This window comes from Octopus bimaculoides, chromosome 29, assembly GCF_001194135.2.
Source record: "Octopus bimaculoides isolate UCB-OBI-ISO-001 chromosome 29, ASM119413v2, whole genome shotgun sequence".
Classification (NCBI taxonomy): Eukaryota; Metazoa; Mollusca; class Cephalopoda; order Octopoda; family Octopodidae; genus Octopus; species Octopus bimaculoides.
In genome coordinates, this window is record NC_069009.1 from 8,521,022 (window position 1) to 8,536,444 (window position 15,423).

A 15,423-nucleotide genomic window follows, 5' to 3' on the forward strand; every position below is an offset into this window, starting at 1 on the left:
GGTCGACGTTATTTTTAAAATGTACCTTAATCCCCTGAGATTGCAGATAATATTTCTGAATCTCTTTGATTCTTTAAATGTGCTGGCCCCCTGATAATTAATCGATATTAATTAATATATTAATATATGACTAATTACCAGATCTTATAATAATTATATATATATATATATATATATATATATATATATGTGTGTGTAGTGAGAATTTACAAAAAAACAAAAGACGAAGACAGGTGTGTAAACAACGAACAGATGTATTAGTTTAACGCTTGGGAAGTGAGAAAGTCTTTTACATGTGTTTGTGTCCCCTTCCTTTGACATCGTATGATTGATGTAAATGAACATCACCATCATACAAGCAGTGTCCTTTATTTTGAGTCTTCAGTGAAAACATGTCAGGCCATGGGGAAATATTAACTTGCTTGGACACAAGTAAAGGTTGATGATCGGAAGGGCATCCATCTGTAGAAAATCTGTCTGAGTAAACTCTGACCCATGCAAGTATGAAAAAGTGGACATGGGAATAATAATTATGACTTCAATATATATATACAATTATATAATGTGTATACACATGAATACACATGTATTTAACTCTTCAAATGGATTGCCAAAAGCAACACACACACACACACCGCTTACTGACTCTTTTGACCAATCTGCCCAAGTTAGGTTTCCCCATATTTACAGTATACTTGGTATTGCTGTTCCTGTTGTTCAATGCACAGTGGGTGGAGCGCAACCATCCACACCTAACAATTGGTTTATTATATGTACGACCTGTCTTCTCTATCTGAGATATATATATGCTGGTACCACTTAAAAAGCACCCATCCTGGTGTCTCATAGAAAAGTACCTGTGCTGGTGCCATGTAGGTTGGTGTTAGGAAGGGCATCGAACTGTAGAAACCTTGTCAAGACAGACAGCTGGAACCAGTTGCTGCCTTCTGGTTTGCCAGCTCCTATCAAACTGTGCAATCCATGCTAGCATAGAAAACGGACATCGAACGATGATGGTGATTATTTTATAAAATATAGAATCTTTTAAGAAACAGTAAAAAAGGTGATGCTTTGGAATAAGCAACCATTCCTCACTCAAACAGATACAGACACACATCCACACACAAGTATTTAGTTTTGTTTTTTTTTTGTGTATTATTTATTACATTTCTTTAAAATTAAATTGTTTTATGCACAAAAACACTATAGACTAGAACAGACCTTATAAAAAGCACCCAGTCCACTCTGTAAAGTGGTTGGTATTAGGAAGTGCATCCAGTTGTAAAAACCATGCCAAAGCAGACAATATAGCTTGGCTAAGTCCCTAGATTTACCAGTTCCTGTCAAACGGGCCAACCCAAGCCAGCATAGAGGATAGATGTTAAATGACGAAGCATTACAAACCCTCAGTGTGAGTGAAATAAGATTGTAAACACATTTTTTTTTATAAGTGGATAAAAAGAGGGGCAGTCTCTTGATGGGCTGTGTCATAGTTTATTGACTGCTCCTCAGAGAAGTTGTACCAAAGTTCTTTTCTCAATTAGTTCCTATATAAAGCAATGATAAATTAAGCTACGTCCATGGTGAATAGACTAATTTACATTTTTGTGCTTTTGATTGCATGTCATTAATTATTTTATTCACAAAATGGCATTAATCAGAAGAAATTAGATTTAAACATGACATTACATCAAGCTAAGTGAAATCATGGTCATGGCTGTTGCTGCTGACGCGTAAAAGGCACCCATGCTGGTGATATGAAGAGGGCACCTGTGCTGGTCACACGTAAAAAGTATCTATACCAGTGACGCATATAAGGCACCTGTGCCAGTGACACAGAAAAGACACCCAGTACACTCTGTAGAGTGGTTGACATTGGGAAGGGCATCCAGCTGCAGAAACCAAGCCAAAATAAACTGGAACCTGGTGCAGCTTTCCAGCTGACTGGCTCTAGGCAACCCGTCTAACCCTTGCCAGCATCAAAACAGATGTTAAATGTTGATGAATACAATCTTATGTTGAATTTCTTTATTTTAAACACAATAGTAATTATCATTCGCCCATTATACTTTAGTTTGTTTGAGAGGTGGAGGGAGAGAAATGTGAATAGAGAAGAAAGAAGAGAGGATTATAATAATACACTAAGGTCAAATGCATCACGTGGTTAGTTGAAAGGAGAGGTGAAGAGCAAGAGGAAAAGTAGGAGAGGGAAGTGTTAATGATGTGCTGTAGGTTGGGGAGGGAAAGGTGAAAAGAAAGAGAGAAATGTTAGAGACATGGTTAGAAAGTTTGTTGAAGAGATAGAGAGCAAGAAAGAAATATAAAGTGCTTAGCAGAGGGAAATTTTAAAAAAAGTGAAATAACATAGCAAAATAAAAATCATCCTTTCTTTCCTAAATAGCTTTCCTTCATTTTTTTCATTCTGTGGAATTTCCACAGATCCCACTGGTAAAGTCTACAAAAGTATATTCTAGTACAATGATTTTTCTTCGAATGTTGTGCTTCTTTCGAAAGGACTCACAAAACCCTTCTAAATACATATTTTGTACATTGACAATAATCTTTCTCTTTTCTATCTTTGCAGGTATGAAACCAATCCATTCAACTTCTACATCTTTCCGAAACCCTTCAAAAAAGAGTCACCTGATCAAAGATTTCTCTGTCAGGTAGGTGATGTGCTATATACATGTATGTACACACACACACACACACAGGATCTTTTTTGTTTCCAGAGTTCTTCAAAAGTGCCGAGTGATCAGTCAACAAAGAATGTCAACATTACGACTGCTTTACTTGACGGGTGCATGCACTCACACACACTTTGTTCTTACATCCATTTTCCCATGTTAGCATGGGTTAGATGAATATATTATTATGGCATTGTTTTGCATCTTTATTCATTTCCTGTTCCTAACCTATACCTGATTTTCAAGTAAGGAGTCTCTTATTTTGCATGTCTTTGAAGTTCTAAACATTATCATATGTTTTCCATGCTGGCATGGGTTAGATGGTTTACTGCACCAGGTTCCAATTTGTTTTGGCTTGGTGTCTATGGCTGGATGCTCTTCCCAACACCAACCACTCCAAAAGTGTAATGGATGCTTTTTATGTACCACTGGCACAAGTGCCAGTTATGTGACACTGGCATTAGCTGCAACTACAATTTCACTTCACTTGATGAGTTTTCTCAAGCACGGCATATCACCAAAGGTCTTGGTCACTTCTCATTGGCTTTGTGAGGCCTAACATTCAAAGGGTGCCTTTTTATGTGCCACCAGCACAGGTGCCAGTCACATGACAGCAGCATTGGGCATGACTACAATTTCTTTACCAGGGAAAAATTACATCAACAACACTTGTAGCGCAGTGATTTTCAGAAAAGGCCAAATATAAGCAAATACACAGATGCATAGATACACGCATGCACATACACACATCTGTGGTAGGCTTTTTTGCAGTTTCTGTCTATGAAACCCATTTACAAGGTTTTGGTTAATAACATCTTAAAGATCCTGTCCAGTGAGTGCAGGCGTGGCTGTGTAGTAAGAAGCTTGCTTCCCAACCACATGGTTTCAGGTTCAGTCCCACTATATGATACCTTAGGCAAGTGTCTTCTGCTATAGCCTTGGGCCAACCAAAGCCTTGTGAATGGATTTGGTAGATGGAAACGGAAAGAAGCCTGTCATATATATTTTTATTATAGGTGTAGGCATGGCTGTGTGGTAAGAAGCTTGCTTAACAACTACATGGTTTCAGGTTCAGTCCCACTGCATGGCACCTTGAGCAAGTGTCCTCTACTTTAGCTTCAGGCTGACCAAAGCCTTATGAGTGGATTTGGTAGACAGAAACTGAAAGGAGTTCATTGTATATGTCTATATACATATACATGTGTGTGTGTATGCACCTCCTTATTTTGGCATCATATGATACTTGTAAAGGAGTGTCAGCTCCATAGGAGCAATGTTGTTCGTTTTTGACCTTCCATTAAAAAAGGTCTGGTCAGAAGGAAATATTACCTTGCTTGGAAACAAGTGAGAATTTGTATCAAGAAGGGCATCTTGTTGTAGAAAGTATACTTCAACAAATTCTATCCAACACACACACTCACACTCACACACTCACACAGTCAGAAATGACAGAGAAATAGTTTGATGAGATTTTATTTGACAGTAAGAAGATTCTAATATCATGATAGATTGTTTCGTAACTTCAAAGCATGTAAATAATTTATATCATTATATTTAATAATAAGTAAATTATTTACATGCCTGCATTAATACAAAATGCAAAAAATCCTTCAAAGATAATATTTATGTATGTTTATATATATTAGTAACAGAGATAGTATTAATCCTGAGAGGTAATATTTATCCCCATTTAAAGATGGGCTATTCTGTTTGAACAAACTTTACTACGGTAGTTAACATGAGAAAAACTTTTGTATTGGCTTTTCATGCAAAATGCACTCTTGTTTATGTTGCTAGCAATATAAACAAGAGTGCATTGTGTGCCAAAAGTCAGTATGAGAGTTTCTCTCATGATATCTACTGCAGTGTGGTTTCTTCTAACAGAACAGCCTATCTTTTAGTGGGGCTAAATACTATCTCTTGATATTAACACTGTCTCTTTTAAGATATATTTATTAGCAACTAACTCACTGGCTAACCACAACACCAGCTACATTTTCTAGCACTGTTTTTTAATTTATCGCTGGTGAGGAGATGAATTGTTGCTATCACCAGCAGTTGAGTGTCCATCATTGATGAGATCAAGGTAGGTTGAAATAACGTGATCTGGTGGTCTCAGTGCTGGAGATGTCAGGGATTTATCTCCCCACTAGCAATATAAACAAGAGTGTATTTTCCACCAAAAGCCAATACAAGAGTTCCTCATGGTAACTGCTGCAGTATAATTTGTTCCAATAGAACATCCACCTTTAAGTGATGATAAATAATTTCTCTCTCTCTCTCTTAACTATGTATCTATCTACCTGTCTGTCTCAACCAGCACCAAGATGAGAGAGAGTCTGAAGACAGATGCCTAAAGAAGTGCTTATCTCTAACTGTGGAGGGAACCTGTGGTAGAGGTAGACCCAGGAAGACAATGGGACGAAGTGGAAAGCATGACCTTTGAATGTTGACCTCACAGAGGTGATGACAAGTGACTGAGACCTCTGGCAATATGCTATGCTTGAAAAGACTCTTCAAACCAAGGGAAATTGTAGTTGTGGCTGATGCCAATGTCACATAAAAGCATCTGTTACACTTTTGGAGTGGTTGGCGTTAGGAAGGGCATCTAGCCATAGAATCCATGTCAAATCAGACTGAAACATGGTGCAACTCTTTGGCTTACCAGTTCCAGTCAAACTGTTTAACCCATGTTAGCATGGAAAGCAGACACTAAAGGATCTTGATGACTCCTCCTCCTCTTTGTGTGCAAAATCCTGAATGTTAAAATTTATTTTAATTCTTAATTCACCTGAAGAAAACAGTTTTTTTTACATGATTTAATTGATTTGTTCAAGAAAACCACATCTGAAAGAGCTATCGTGAACCAAAGCCCATGTGTGTTAAATATTCTTTCATACCTTAGTCAGAAGAAGGACAGTGATTTGGCCCTTTTTCAGGTTGCTGAGATTGGTGGGAGACAGAAAGTATCCCTTAGACCTGATTACTTATGACTGAGTCGACTCTACTAAAGACAACCAAAGACCTAGTGTTGGTGTTAACCCTTTAGCGTTCAAAATACTGTGTCAAATGTAATGTTTATAAATTCATAGTGTTTTGAATTAATCATATCATCTTGTAACCTTGAGATTTTGATATGATTGTTTGTCTATAGTAAAACATTGTAGGGTAGATATGAGAGGTCAGATCTGTCTGGTCTAAACATAAAGGAAGTAGAATATTTGGGCCAGATATCATCATGATCATCATGTAATGTCTGCTTTCCATGCTGGCATGGGTTAAATGATTTAACTGGAACTGGCAGGCTGGAGGGCTGCACCAGTCTGATATGGCATGGCTGGATACCGTGCCTAATGCCAACTGCTCCAGGAGTGTAATGGGTGTTTTTTACATGCCATTGGCATGGGTACCATTTACATGACACTGGTAACAACCACGACTATGATTTCATATGGCTTAATGAGTCTTCTCAAGCACAGCATATCACCAAAGGTCTCAGTCACTTGTAATCGCATATGTGATGCCCATCATTTGAAGATCATGCTACCAGCAACAGCCACGATTGTGATTTCATGGGTGCCGTTTATATGACACTAGCAATGACCATGACTACGATTTCACTTGGCTTAATGAGTCTTCTCAAGCACAGCTTATCACCAGATATGGCCTGTTTAAATGCTAAAGGGTTAAACTGAGCAATATACAAGGATATCCTAGAACCATTTACTTCTTTGTGTTATACAAAGGGCCTGTAATGACTGCTGAAATTATATGGTGTATGTATTGGTGTGGTGTTGTATAGCAGTGAAGGGAAAGAAACTAATGATTGGAGACACTCTATGTTGAAGAAGATGGTGTATTAACATGGTGTATTATCTCTAAGTTGCATGTTACACAGCAGCTTGCTGAATTTTATTTTTTACTTCTGTTCCAGTCTTCCAGCATTGATTTCCTTGCTTCACAAGGCTTTGACTTTAATAAAGTCTTCAGAGAAGGTCAGTTCTACACACTCTCTATCTGTTGATGATGCATTTTATTTACATTTGTTTATGTATGTTGTGTATACATACACACACACACACACATACATTGTGTATGTTTGTATGGATGTGTATATATTTGTATGCATACATAGTTAATGTATTTGTGTGTGTGTGTGTGCGTGTGTTTGCATATATATATGTGTGTGTGAGTTTATATATATATGTATGTGTGTGTTTGTGTGTCTAACTGACAGGGTCCAGTAATCTTCAGGGCTGCCCTGAATTCCACTGTCAGCTTTTGCATGTCTTCTATGGCTGAATGCACTTTCTAATACCAACCACTTTACAGAGTGCACCAGGTGCTTTTACTGTGCCATCAGCACTAATAAGGTTGATGAGTAACTCATTAGGCATAAAAAAAAGAAAAGGAAGAAAGCTCCTGTATGGAGGAGTGTTGAGAAGTGGAGGTGGGTTTATGCCTGGTGTTAAATGGTATGAAAGAGCGATGAGCATAGGTGTCTTGTTATAATAGAGGGCCTACATGGCTACCCCATATTGTGTAGGGGTGGGTGAAGGTAGCTGAGTGTCAGCAAACTCTCGACATAGATGAAGGTGAGCATAAGAGAGGATACAAGGGAGGGGTCATGTGAGGCGAGGAGACGGTGGATACTTTCATAAGAGTGTGAGGGGAGAGCAACAGATGGTTAGAGATGGGCATATATACAAAAGGCGGCAGCTTAGCTTAATGGTACTGGGACCTTAACTGGCATCTGAGAAGTATGGAGTTTGATTCTCCATAGCTGCCTGCTGGCAAAATTTTAGGTGTAGGCATGGCTGTGTGGTAAGAAGTTTGCTTCCCAACCACATGGTTTTGGGTTCAGTTCCAATGCATGACACCTTGGGCAAGTGTCTTTTACTGTAACCTCAGGCTAACTAGAACCTTGTGAATGGATTTAGTGGAAGGAAACTGAAAGAGGCCTGTCATATATATATATATATATATATATGTGTGTGTGTGACTGTGTTTGTCCCCACTATCATTACTTGACAACTGGTGTTGGTGTGTTTACATCCCTGTAACTTAGTGGTTTGGCAAAAAGAGACCAATAAAGTAAGTACCAGGCTTAAAATAAAAATAAGTACTGAGGTTGATTTGTTTGACTAAAATTCTTTAAGGTGGTGCCCCAGCATGGTTGCAGTCTGAAGATTAAAACAAATAAAAGATAAAAGACGCACACACACCCACCGCTTTTGCCACATTACCCACCACTACTACAACACCCAGCATCATCTACTTCAACTCTGCTGCCCACCTCTGATGTATGCATTGCTCTGTTTGCAGGAATACCTTATCTGACCCCAGATAATGAACAAACTTTACGTGAATGTCTTGAACAGAAGAGACAGCTCATCAGCCAACATGGCTCATCATCTTACTTCAGCCCCCTTGAACAGAAAGACTTGGAGATCCCTGCTGACCAGAAGGTCTTTGTCGATACTGTATGGTAGGTTGGATTTTATCTTATGTTTTTTATTGTTTAAAACAATGCTTCTCAAGTGAGGTCCATACAGCCATTGGGGTGCCACATAAGATTTTGCTGTTAAAATATATATGCAGTAAATTGGTTATACTTCTACAATACACAAAATATTTTAGTGTGGTAAGAAGCTTGCTTCCCAACCACATGATTCCGGGTTCGGTTCCACTGTGTGGCACCTTCATCAAGTGTCTTCTACTATAACCTTGGGAAGACCAAAGCCTTATGAGTGGATTTGGTAGACATAAACTGAAAGAAGCTTGTGTGTTTTCATGTCTGTGTTTGTCCCTCACTACCACATGACACCTGGTGTTGGTGTGTTTATGTCCCCTGTAACAGTTGTCTGTTTCGGTGTGGTTTCTGTGACTTGGATGCCCTTCCTAACGCCAATCACTTTAGAGTGTACTGGGTGCCTTTTTACATGGTATCAACATCAGTGGGGTGGGGTCACCATGTAGCTTGGAAGGCAGAGACCGCTCAGCTAGCAAAGGAAGGGGCTGTGTGCCGGGTAAGAAGTTAGAGTATTATAAAGGGACAGAGATAGTTGTCTTACTATTGAGGAGATACTTAACTACCCCAGTAGAACAAGGAAGAAAGGTGGGAGAGAGAGAAAGGAATGATGTTGGAGATGTATTGGAGCCTACCCACAGGGAACAGTGGAGGAAAGTAAGTAGTACAGAGTGGGTAGAGGGATATATGTTCCATAAGAGTGTGAGGGGAGATGTTTAGAAATGGGGAAGATATGACTAGCAGCTGGTAGTGAGAGAAATTGAAGCGACTGAGAGGGTTAGGGTTAGTAGATGTGTAAGGGCATGGAGAGGGGATAGGTTCATGAGAGAATGTGGGAGGGGGGTGCAGCAGGGGAGGTGCCTGTGGTGAGTGGTAGGAAGATGGGTTACAGAGTAGGTGACGGGGGGGCAGATTATGTGTGTGAAGGAGGGGCATGACTGCGAAGGACATTTTTATGTGTGTGGATGACCACGATTTTACTTAGCTTGACATCTCTTTCTAAGCACAGCAATTCACCAAAAGTTTTCATCTCTTGTCATCTCTATGAGTCTCAACATCTGAAGATCGTTTCTCACCACTTCATCCCTCATCTTCCTGGATTTAATCCTTCCACAGGTTCCTTCTACAATTAGAGATTGGTACTTCTTTTATGTGGCTGTTATCCATCTGCATCACATGACCATACCAGTGCAGTCTTCTCTCTTGCACATTACATCTGATGCCTCTTATACCCAGTTTTCCTCTTCACTTATTTCTGCTCTGACATTACCCATTCAGGAGAATATCCTGGCTTCATTTCTTTCAAGCCTTCACATGTCGTCTGTAGTCACAGCCCATGTTTTATTGTCATGTATCATAGCTGTTTGCACACAAGTATCACACAAGAAGGCGGCGAGCTGGGTGAAATGCTTAGCGGTATTTCGTCTGCAGCTACATTCTGAGTTCAAATTCTGCCGAGGTTGACTTTGCCTTTCATCCTTTTGGGGGTCAATTAAATAAGTACCAGTTACGCACTGGGGTCGATATAATCGACTTAATTCGTTTGTCTGTCCTTGTTTGTCCCCTCTGTGTGTAGCCCCTTGTGGGCAGAAAAGAAATAAGTATCATGCAACTTGCTTTTCACTGAGGGAGAGGCCCTTCATTACCAACAATGCTAGTAGCTCTCTGAACTTTATCCAGCCCATTCTTATTCTAGCAACTATGCTTTCTGAACTTCCTCTTCCACTGCTAACTTGGTCACCTAGGTAACAGAAGCTACCTACTACTTCTAAGGGTACCATTGGGTATTTGTGGAAGTCTATTCTCTGAACATTCTTAGTGTTTATTGTACCTTCATATCTGCCACACACAAAGACTACTTTCTCCATTAACCTTCCAGTTATACCACTGCACCTCCTATGTGTCTACAGCTTGCACTGGGTTCACTATATGGAATTTCTACCTACACCTTTTTTATATATCAAGCAGGGCCATCTCTCTGAAGGGATTAATAATTTGTCTGTTTTCCTACTTACAAGGACTTAACTCCGAGGCCTTTTCATTCCAGACTTTGCTTCCACTCCTGCAATTTCTTCTCCAGTTCTGATAGTGATTCAGCTAGAAGAACAAAGTCATCAGCATTGAGGAGTTACCAAGAGCAGCCAGTTTTAAATTTCTGTTATGGCCTAGAGGACTGTGATGAACAAGAGGAAGCTGAGAGTTGATCCTTGGTGTCTGTACTCTAAATTTGTTGCTATGCTCATTGCCAACTTCCACCCTACTGACAACATCCCTGTACATGGCTTGTACAGCTCTCACCAACCATTCTTCTATCTCTAGCTTCCACATTGACCACTGGATAAAGGAGTGGGAGCTATGTCAAAGGCTTCTCCATATAAAAAAAAAGCCAAATACAGAGGTTTCTTTTTGGCCAAGGACTTCTCCTGCAGCTGCCTCACTAGGAAAATAGCATTAATAGTGCTTCTCCCTAGCACAAAATCAAACTGCATCTCGTCAACGTTAACTCTCTTCCTAATTAGCTGAGCTATAACCCTCTCTGTAATTTTCATGACCTGGTCCAGCAGTGTGATATCTCTGTAATTATTTATGTCAAATGCATTACTTTTACTTTTGTAGCAGTTGGCTATAATGCTGCTACACCAGTTATTGGGTACGACTCCCTTGTGGGCAACCTTATTAACCGTTTGGGTGACTAGACTATATCCCACTCCACTAGACATTTTAAGCACCTCATTAGTGATTCCTGACAGGCCAGGGGTTTTCCCTGTCTTCATATTCTTAATTCCTTTATCTATCAAGCTACTATCAATTCAGATAACTGCCCTCTCTGTTGGGTTCACATTAGGCAGACTCCTCTTCTCCCATGCATTCTCTTCGTTTAGCAACCTTTCATAGTAGCATTTCCAAGCCTCTTTCTTTTTAGAATCACTAACTGTAAATGAACCATCATCCATGTAAACACACTTGTCTCCTACAACATCATGATTTTTCTCTGAAACACTATCTTGCAATCTGAAACACCTTAAGTCTTTGGTGCTCGCACTACAGAACATTGCCTAACTTCTTTTCTGCTTCTTCCCTGACTAAATATACCTGTCTCCTAGCTTCCCTTCTAACTACCTGACATAGTTCTCTGCTACAACCACTTTCTCAGTCTTGTTTCTTTGCTCTAATGTTCCTGTGTACTACACTATTCCACCATGATGTCACCATGGGTCTGGATGGGACTTTGCACCAACCACAAATTTGGTCAACTGTTTTGTAGGAAAAGTGGATGTTAAACCACTGATGAATTAACAACTGCATATCAGCCATAATCTAACCACCGGTATAGACAATATAATAAAGATTTGTATATCAAACCCATTTTAAAGTATTTTTCTGCTCAATCATTACTAGAGTGAGTTTTTGACTTGGAAAATTTTCAACAAAATGCTAAAAGATGATAAGATGATGATAATCTCTTTCTCTCCTGTACACTGTTCATTTTTAATTTCTTTATTCTTGATATGTTTTCTAGTGAAAGTGTCCAGACATTTGTGGACAACTCTAAAGAAACAGTATTGGATCTTCCTCCTTGCAACGGATTCCAGAGAAAACTTCTCTATCAAACCCTCAGAAATAAGTAAGTGATTTAATTAATTAATTGATTAATTATGTACAACTCAGTATATATTGCATAATCTGATATTTGACGAAGAAATACTTACAAATGTTTCATTAGAGTTCTCTGTGGACAGAATATATTTGGATTTTTTTAACTACTTTATCAGAGAATAACTTCATTTCCTATCTATGGAGAGAATGATGAATTTTGGTTATTTATACTAAACACAATCCAGAACTCAGCTGAAATGGTTGCTCTAATTTGCATAACCCTGTGTTTGTTCACAATGTTGTTAATTCATTATGTACTAGCAGAAATACCCAGTGTTGTCTGGGTCAAAGAGAATAAGGAAATTTTAAAATGCTGTCTAGAATACGCAGGTTTCAACTGCTAGTAGCTGAGATACCAACTTTCTACATTAATAACTCCCCAACCCATACCAGCATGGAACATAGACGTTAAGTGAAATGTGAAAAGAAAGTTTTCAACTCATATATGTATATAAAGTAAATACATGTAATTCAAAACACGTTTTGTGTAGCTGATTTCGTAACCAAAACATAGGTACAGATTATAAACAATGAAAGGCCGATTTTAGTGATTCATTTGACAGAGGTAGCTGAGAGCCAATCTGTTGATAAATCTGACCTTGGATCTTGAAAATTTGCATGAATCCTGGCTCAGTTTTCATCTCTTGTGACTCCAAATGATGTCATCTGTAGTGCAGCGTTGTATTGTCTAATTTTGGAAGTGCTTGGTTAGTTGATGACAACAGTTTCTTCAATGGCTCTGGAAGTTGGGAAATTGCAGGGTATTTAACCTTTCCACCACTGCAGCACAGCGCGGGTGTCTCTCCTGGCCACTTCCTTGCTTTACAATGTATCCACTCATTTGTCATTACACCAATGGAAACTCTAGTGTCATCTGCATAATAAACTGCTGGACAATAATTGAAAGCTGCTTCATAGAAGTTGCTTCTATGAGCTGGTGCAACTGCTCTTCATTCTGCAGTGGAGATCCTGTTCCTTGTCAGCCGAGCATATCTCTATTCATCACTTTGAGATGCTCTGGCTTTTGTAGTGCACAGTCTGGTATTTCTTGGTATGCTTTCCTTTCTGCAGCTGTTTCTCTTTCCCTGGACTAAGACATTCTTTTGGCTGACCTTGACATTGTAGACAAATTTGACACTTTCCTTCTAGCCATGGTTATATATGTATACAGAAATACACGGGTGCAGAAGACAGTAAACAATGAAAATAACTTGGTAACGGAAATTATATTTCTTAATATGATGGGCAGAAAGTAAATAAGAAATTTTTACGGAAAATAAAGAATTGTATGGGTTGAAGCAAAATTTGTCAGTGAACCAAAGAGCCATTATCAAAGGAACCAAAAAAAAAAGCTGTTAAGAACAGAGAAACACAAAACCGTTGCAAAAGTAAATAAGAAATTTTTAGGCAAATTAGCTAAGTGTACAGATTGAGGTGAAATTTTATGAAGTTACTTCTGTCGGCAAATTATGTATGAAGTTACTTTCATCAGTAATTGTGAACTTCTTTCTGTCAGTAATTTGTCATTGTTATTTGTAAATAGTGATTGAAAACTTACAGTGAAAACAATAGCGATTGAACTTAAAGAGAAAACAATAGCGTTTAAAAAAAATGAAAGTGAAAATAGAGTGAGTGAGAAATAGAGAGATAGGGTAGAGAAAGAGCTAGCAAGTTAGACAAATAGATAGATAAGATGTAGACAGACAGATAGATATAGAGATATAGACGTTACTGACGCTAGAGAACCAGAAGTAAATATTTTTTTAAACTTTCGAAGACGTGTATATTATGAAAAGCAATATTTTAAATAATTTTTATGACCAATGGATTTAAGGGAGACAATCATTTTCTGAAAGTTACTTTGCAAAGAGTTACCTCCCTTCACATAACCCAGGGGGGCCGTTACTCATTATGTGAAAAATTTTAAGAGTCTAAAACCATCCCTGAAACACAAGCAATGTATGTTTCAGTTTGGAGAAAATCAGTTGAAAAATACAGCCATTATAATCTTTTACATACACACACAGACAGAATGGGATTTATATTATAGACAACACATTTATTGGATAATCTGCAGGAGAAATGTAAACAAATGTTCCTACCTTTGCATGGAGTGACAAATCTGGTGATTGTCCTGATGTCATCTCTATTTGGAGATTCATCAGGGAACAAATACCTTCAATTCCTGTCCATGGAGAGATCAATAACTTATAGTCATTTACATCAAATGCAAGCTGGGACTCAACAGCAACAAAAGAAGCTATTTTGCATAACTCTGCATGTTTTGGGAATGGAAATAATTAATTATATGCATGGCTGGGTGGTTAAGAAGTTTGCATTCCAACCTTGTGATATTGGGGTCAATCTCACTACGCATCACTTTGGGCAAGAATTTTCTATATATCAGGCACAGGTTGGTTGTGTGGTAAGAAGCTTGCTTCCTAACCACATGGTTTCAGGTTCAGTCTTACTGTATAACACCTTGGGCAAGTGTCTTCTTCTACAAATTCGGGCTGACCAAAGCTTTGTGAGTAGATTTGGTTGCTGGAAACTAAAAGAAGCACACTGTGTATAATCATATATATATATATATATATATATATATATGTGTGTGTGTGTGTGCATCTTTGTGTCTGTGTTTGTCTCTCCATCACCACTTGATAACCAGTGTTGATGTGTTTACGTCCCTGTAACTTAGCAGTTCAGCAAAAGAGATGAATAGAATAAGTACTATGCTTTCGAGGTATAAGTCCTGGGGTTGATTTCATTGACTAAAACACCCTTTAAGGTGGTACTCCAGCATGGCCGCAGTCAAATGACTGAAACAAGTAAAAGAATATCAAGGCTGACCAAATCTTTGTGGATTTAGTAGATGGAAACTGAAAGAAGCCTCTGTGTGTGTGTTTGTATTTGTTAACATTTACCCTTCCCTGAAAATCCTGAGCTAGAAGTGGTGACACTCTTCTCATTTCTCCTATCAACAAATCTCTGCTGGTTTTGTACCTTCAAAAAGGCATGAAATAAGAGATCCCTACTTGGAAGTCAGGTAAGGGTTAGTGACTAGAAGGGCTTCACTGATATATACATGTAACTCATGCTAGCATTGAAAAACAAATTTAAACACAAATTAATTATGCACAGTCTACTGTATATTGAGTTATCCAACTACAATTGTAGGCCCTTGATCACAACCACAACATTTATGATCTACCTTCATCATCATCATCATCATCATCATCGTTTAACGTCCGCTTTCCATGCTAGCATGGGTTGGACGATTTGACTGAGGACTGGTGAAACCAGATGGCAACACCAGGCTCCAATCTGATTTGGCAGAGTTTCTACAGCTGGATGCCCTTCCTCTCAACAAAAATGGGAAAAGGGCTAGGTGAATCCGAAAAGTCATAGAAAAAGCAGAATAGAGTTATGTTTAGTATTAGGGTTGGGGGTTAACTGCAGGATTAGCATTAGAGCTGAGAGCACTATAGTTAGGGTTGGGGGTTAACTGCAGGATTAGCATTAGAGCTGAGAGCACTATAGTTAGGGTTA

The 15,423-nt window shown here is 38.7% G+C and overlaps 1 protein-coding gene across 2 annotated transcripts in view; it reads left to right on the forward strand.

The window, feature by feature from the left end:
* The window catches only part of LOC106868305 (poly(A)-specific ribonuclease PARN), a 68,877-nt gene that overhangs the window by 17,652 nt on the left and 35,802 nt on the right, over positions 1-15,423 (forward strand). For both annotated transcript variants that reach the window (XM_014913496.2, XM_052977868.1), the window contains exons 5-8: positions 2,585-2,666; positions 6,622-6,682; positions 8,013-8,175; positions 11,738-11,842. In XM_014913496.2, coding sequence (XP_014768982.2) covers positions 2,585-2,666; positions 6,622-6,682; positions 8,013-8,175; positions 11,738-11,842 — 411 coding nt within the window. The remainder of the gene's footprint in view (positions 1-2,584; positions 2,667-6,621; positions 6,683-8,012; positions 8,176-11,737; positions 11,843-15,423) is intronic.